Consider the following 6,698-nt stretch of genomic DNA (forward strand, 5'->3'; position numbering starts at 1 on the left):
TGTACTGATATGCTCGACCCTCAAAGGCAAACTGAAGAAACGATCTGTGTCGAAGCAAAATCAAGACATGAAAGTATGTGTCCTTCAGGTCGATAGCTGCAAACCAATCCTCGTGTCGAACGCAAGAAAGAATGTGCTTCTGCATCAGCATCTTGAACGGAAGCCTGTGCAGGGATCGGTTCAAGACTCGCAGATCCAGGATTGGCCGTAACCCACTGCTCTTCTTTGGTACGATGAATAGGGACTGTAAAAACCCGAATTCATCTCGGCTGGAGGGACAGGCTCTATTGCGTCCTTCGCCACGACGACCGCAATCTCTGCACGCCGGACAGAGGCATCCTTGTCCGTTGGAACAGATGTAAAAAAAAACGCCCCTGAACCTGGGAGGGCGCCTGGCGAACTGAATCGCATAGCCGAGTCGGACTGTCTGGATAAGCCAGCGAGACGGGCTGGGCAGTGCTAACCACGCCCCCAGCCCCTGTACAAGCAGAATCAACGGAGCGGTTACCGACGTCCCCGCGGTGGGGCAGCTGTGGGAAGAAATGTGGCTCAACCCGGGAAGTGTAGCGTCCCGAAGTAGAGACTAGCTGCTGGAAGCAGCACTTACCTGATCCTCCCGTCAGTAGAGTACAAGGAAGGTTCCTCCAGGTGGCGGCGTTTTGTGGGTACAAGTGCACCGCAAACGCATGCTCCACCTGGGGAACATCCACATAACCCCTGGCCGCCCCACAATTGAGGGTAATGAGGATGGAAGAGCTCAAACCAGGCTTCATGAACCTCCGGGAAGAAAGGCACTGGGGCGGAGTGTGGCTGGGAGTCCCGGCCGTAGCCCAGATACCAATCGTCGAGCCTCGAGCGCTCGGGAGAAGGTGGAGAGTTCACCTCCAGCCCGATGCTCTTGGCCGCCTGGAGGAGCATGGCCATCAACTCAGGACTCGGACTCCGACTGAGTAGCCGCCGCGGCGGGGGGCTGTTCAGCAGAATCTTCAGCTTCCGTAGACGATAGCCCCTCCTCTGATGCAGCAATCGACATCTTATCCTCTTTCAGAGCCCCGAAAAAGACGCTGGGTCTGCCGCGGGACGAACCAGCACCATCTGCCGGGAGCTCAACGGGGCTACACTGAGAGGGACCGGACTTCCGTGGGGCTGGCCCGACGGAGCATTCCTGACCGTGATCCTCAGGTCACCCTTGTCCCTAACCAATGCAGCCGCAGAGTCTTTACGACCCGACGAGCCGCAACCTTAGCGTAGCCATGGACATGTGCTCACAATGTGGGCACGAGCCATCCACGAAAACCATCTCAGCATGCTCACGGCCCAGAAAGGTGAGACAGCGATCGTGACCGTCGTCAGAGGTAAGGGCACTACCGCACCCAGAAGTCGGAAAGACATCTCGAAAGACACTCTCGAAGACCGCGATTGCTATTGCTCTTTTAGGCTGGTTTGCCCAGGGAAGGACCGCGGCACTTATCTGTACGCAACCAGGGCGATCTCTCCGCTGAGTGCAAGAAAAGCTGAAGATTCTCCACAGCCGAGAACTCCTGCAGCTTATCAGATGGTGAAGACTCCTTTTCTTCTTTCTCCTTTTCAGAAGGCAGCGCTCACAAAGCGATCGGCTCCGAAGCAAAAATCTAAATGAGTGGATGCACGCTGCCATCTTATATACCCGTATGTACGGGGGAGTGGCTTGGCATGCAAATTCCCCTCGTCAATTCTCATTGGCCTTTTTTTCTAAAACTCAGAGGTGATTGGGGCTCCCGAGTGAGACCCTTAACGTCAGTCGACTTAACGTCAAATGTGACTAACTGAAAGGGAACTTGAGTTAGGTAATCAGATTACGTTTTTCAAATAACTAGTAAAGTAATGCATCGCTTTTTAATTTACAGTAAAATACTGAGTTCCTTTTTTTCAAATAAGTAACGCCAGTTAGTTTGTTTTCTCATTTCTTGACTGACAGCTCTCGTGTTGCCATGTTGAGAGAAATCGGGAGTAAGTGCAGAGGCATTGTGTGCGCTGTGTAAACATGATGCTTACTGTAGTAGGCTACTAGACTAAATGTGAACATGCTTTTACTCATCTCACCTGCGCAAAAACAGATACAGTATTCCTCAAAATTAAAAAAAAAAAAAAAACGGTGAAATGCAAACTCAGAATATGACACAAAAAAATAAAAGGCATCTTTGCTATTATTTTCCTCTAAACCACTAGATGGCAGAAAAACTTGGCGTAGCACTTTCCAAAACATCCGCTTTTCAAGATACTCATGCAAATGTGGCTGATCCTTGATGCGATCGCGAGCAGCAGCGCAAAGTTGATTCTGTGCTTACTTGACCTAATATTTGATGTTTTTTTAAATGTTGTATATTTAAGTAGCAAATGAGAATCACTAAAATTATTAAATATATTTTGAAACAAAGGTCTTCTTAATGATTTTCAGTTTTGTTTAAGATAATTAAAGCAACAGTTTTTTTTTAATAACGGAAGAATGTGTAAAAGTATGGTATTTGGGGTAAAAAGTGCCCCTGCTATTGGGGCGAAAGGCACAATAATTAACATGATAATAAATTGCTGGCTGACTTTTCCATTTGTTGACATGACATGGTTAGATTCAGATGGTAAATATCATATAGTATGTCAAGTGTCCATCTTAGAGATAATCACCATGTTTAAAATGAAACCATCATATTTAAAAACATGATATTAATCATATCATATAATAAAATAGAATTTGTTGTTACTACTGTAAATCTATTAAATTATAATGGGATCTGCTTCAATGCTTTCAGAATCTTTACTTTGTAAAATGTTTCTTTTTCTGTATTTTAAAATGTTTTATATTAGCATATTTTAATAACAGTATATGTAATGAACAGTTTTTTTTTTATTTATCAAAATAAGCAGAAAATAGTACAAACTTTGCTAAAGTGATTGTTTTGTACAAGTATTAACTTTAATACATTATTTAAAAACAAAAAAAACATTATTTTAGCTAAAGTATTTGTATCAGTACTGTGTGCCTTTTACCCCGTGTGTGGGGTAAAAGGCCCACCTTGCCACCTCATACATTTATAAGATTGTTTTAAACAAAATAAACAACTTGTATGATGTATTTTCACACAAAATCTGTTGCTCCATAAATGTTCAATGCAGACGTATATATTCTGTATGCAATCATACACTTTGGGCACAATGAAAAGCAAATTTTTTCTTAGGGTGTAATTTTAGCCCTGTTGTACCCTACTCTTTTAAAAGTACCCTAAAGTGTCTTCTTCACAATGAAAGATGTGATTTGTATTGAACTTAAACACGTTGACTCTAACAAGTGCGCTAGCAAGAAGTTTCCACCCAATGTGTTCTCTTACCATCACATTTTCCTGTAGTCACCTTCAAGTGGAAATATACCGTAGCTTTGGCCTCTGGAGGCAGATGCACAAACACACACACACTGTCGCAAAACTTCTTCCACAAGATTGAGCATTTATTGAAAGCATGATGTGTACCTCCACTCCACCTGTGCATATTTTTAGGTGATGTAGGTGATGTTTGATATATAAATAAATAAAAAAAAATGTTTAATTATGAAAATATTTTCTGCAGTTCTCCAGCTGTGATCCTTTGGCCACTCACACTAGCCTCCTCGCCTTGCTTTAAGATAATATAGACACACTTCCAGGCAGATTTGTAAAATTTTTTGTTGATGCGAACTTCTCAATTATTTCCCTGATGGTGGAAATGGTCATTTTCAATGCTTTAGATATTTTCTTACAGTCACTTTCTAATTTATGAAGCTCAATAATCATTTGCTGCACATCAGAAATATATTCTTTGGATTTACTACTTGTGATGGATGATTACGGGAATTTGGCCTCTGTGTTTCTCATATTTATACAGTAGTCCTGTGAAACAGAAAGCCATGGCTGCATAATTTCATGTTTGTAGTCACTCTGGTGTGCTGAAAATTGTAAACATGACTGGGAATATACTTTAGAGATATTGTACTAATAAGAATTTCTAGGGGTACCAGTAATTGTGACCATTATTAGAGAAAAACATTTATTTCATAATGTGTTTTTTTCCCCCCACTTTTGAAAGATCAAATTGATTAACAATGCAGATTTATTTTCACAGCTTTCTTTGATCATATTTATCAAGGGTGTCAACAATTTTGGCCACGATTGTACCACTTGACATTAAATGTAAACTTTTCTTTGCAAAACACACTTATGTAATTTACCCAGATATATATACCACCCACATTTACACAACTGTTTGTTGTTCAGAAGCCTCACCTATACACTCATGGTCAGATAATGAGAAATAAATACATAAAAATACTAGAACAATTATTATGAGTAAAGAAAAAAAAAAGTCTATTATTATAAAATTTAAATGAAAAAGGATAATATGTAAGGAATAGTTACTCAAAAATGAATATTTGATGAAAATCCAAGATGTAGATGAGTTTAGCATTGCATCACTTGCTCACCAATGGATCCTCTGCAGTGAATGGGTGCCGTCAGAATTAGAGTCTAAACAGCTGATAAAAATATCACAATAATCCACACCACTCCAGTCCAGTTAACATCTTGTTAAATGAAAAGCTGTGTGTTTGTAAGAAACAAATCCATCAAGACGTTTTAACTTTAAACCATCACTTCCAGCCAAAGTACGAGTCCATAATTCATAATAACGCTTCCCTCCAGTGAAAAAGTTCATCCCCTTTTGTCTCTCACATCAGAATCCACCCACATATTTGTTTAGAACTTGATCTGTGCAAATTTCCCTCCTGAATCGGATTAGATGACTTTTTTCACTAATCAATATGAATCCGAGGACTCCTATTTTAGCTGGAAGCAATGGTTTAAATTTAAAATGCTTTATTGATGGATTTGCTTCTTGCAAACACGCAGCTTTTTGTTTCACAAGATGTTAATTGATGGACTGGAGTGGTGTTGGTTACTTGGTGGATAATTGTGATGTTTTTATCAGCTGTTTGGACTCTCGTTCTGACGGCACCCATTCACTGCAATGCTACATTTCTCCAAATCTGTTCCCGTGAACAAACAAACTGTTCTTTAAAATCTACATCTTGGATGGCCTGAGGGTGAGTACATTTTCAGCAGATTTTCATTTTTGGGGGGTGAACTATTCCTTTAAGTAAGAGAAGTCTCATTTAGTAGATCATTTTATGTAAACCAAATTAAACATCGATTACAACATTAATGATCAAGGAATCCTTTGGTTTGTTCTGTATTTCAGCTGGGATCTGAATGGACCGCACCAGGAGAGTTTACCAAGTTCAGGTCTCAGGTGTCCAAGTCTGTGCAGTAAGTACATACTGTATGCACACAGTCACATCTTAGGATGCTTTGAGCGAATTTATTGCGCTGTGGGAAATTGTATTGTGCAGATTGAGATCATTAATACAGAAATGTGCATGCTGTGTATGTTTGTGTGTATCACTTCCTGTTGTATTGTCCAATCAAGGACCTCAATTCCTCCTTTGTAAACGAACCGCCCACACTCATATCTATTGATGCAGTTATTTTACCCCTGATGGTGTTGATTGGGTTGGTAATTGGAAGAAATTGCTGGCCTTTATCTGATCGGGCATTTAATGATCGCCTTTCTCCGCTCGGTTCAAAGCGCTCACATCATTTACAGCCGTACGACTGCTGTGATTTAAATATCACATCGAAGAAAGAGCAGTGTCGCTTCAAAGATAGGAACACCTTTTCCGCTTCAAATAAGCAGCGCACGAACGGTTGATTAGCATATCGTATTTCTAGTCTTTCCATAAAAAGCCTGTTTCAGCCAGCAAACTGTTTTAATTCAGCACTCTGCACTAATTCTCCATTATTAATGGCTTCAAATGGATCTGCTGGAATTAGCAGTGGGTTTGTTTCCATATGTGTGGCTGTAAAGTGATCCATAGCTGGCCTTTATCTTGAGTGTATTTAATAATGCATAAACTAATCCGACCTCATTTCGTGAACCTGAGTGTATAGATAGTAACCACCGAGGCACCGTTTTAGATTTGTACTCCAGCAGATAATACGCTGCCTAGATGATTTAAGCCTTTATATTTAGGAATTCCGTTTCCATTTGTAAAAGTACAGGATAATAGACATCTGGGGTGCCAGATTGAGGCTGTGTGTAATTTGACAGTCTTGTATAATTCCACCTTGTTGGCACTTGTTTTGTGGCTCTGTGATTATATGGATAATGTATATGTCTCATATTCTCATATATGAAGCTTATAAATGTACACTAGTATTCAAAAGTTTGGGGTCAATAAGATTTTTGAATCATTTTATTCAGCAAGGATGTGTTAAATGATCATAAGTGATAGTAAAGATGTTTGTAGTGATGCAAAATATTTCTTTCAAATAAATGCAGTTTTTTTTTAATGCACAACTCGTCAAATAGTCCTGAAAAAAGTTAAATAAATAAATACATGTTTAAAAAAATCATGGTTTCCAAAAAATATTTAGCAGCACAATTGTTTTCATCATTGATAATGAGCAGCAAATCAGCATATTAGAATGATTTCTGAAGGATCATGTGACACTAAAGACTGGAGTAATGATGCTGGAAATTCAGCTTTGCATCACAGGAATAAATTACATTTTAAAATATATTAAAGCAATAAGCCCCAAGAAGCTGTGGTTTACAGTGAATTTATAACAGCTAAGGGG

General features: G+C 40.0%; 1 protein-coding gene across 1 annotated transcript in view; it reads left to right on the forward strand.

Annotated features, from left to right (window-relative positions):
* Positions 1-6,698, forward strand: part of LOC107675269 (N-acetyl-beta-glucosaminyl-glycoprotein 4-beta-N-acetylgalactosaminyltransferase 1-like) — a 197,019-nt gene that overhangs the window by 132,955 nt on the left and 57,366 nt on the right. Inside the window, exon 7 of the mRNA XM_016469560.1 lies at positions 5,260-5,327. Within this exon, the coding sequence (XP_016325046.1) occupies positions 5,260-5,327 (68 nt within the window). The remainder of the gene's footprint in view (positions 1-5,259; positions 5,328-6,698) is intronic.

This window comes from Sinocyclocheilus anshuiensis, unplaced genomic scaffold (assembly GCF_001515605.1).
Source record: "Sinocyclocheilus anshuiensis isolate Anshui unplaced genomic scaffold, SAMN03320099.WGS_v1.1 scaffold532, whole genome shotgun sequence".
In the NCBI taxonomy this organism is placed as follows: domain Eukaryota; kingdom Metazoa; phylum Chordata; class Actinopteri; order Cypriniformes; family Cyprinidae; genus Sinocyclocheilus; species Sinocyclocheilus anshuiensis.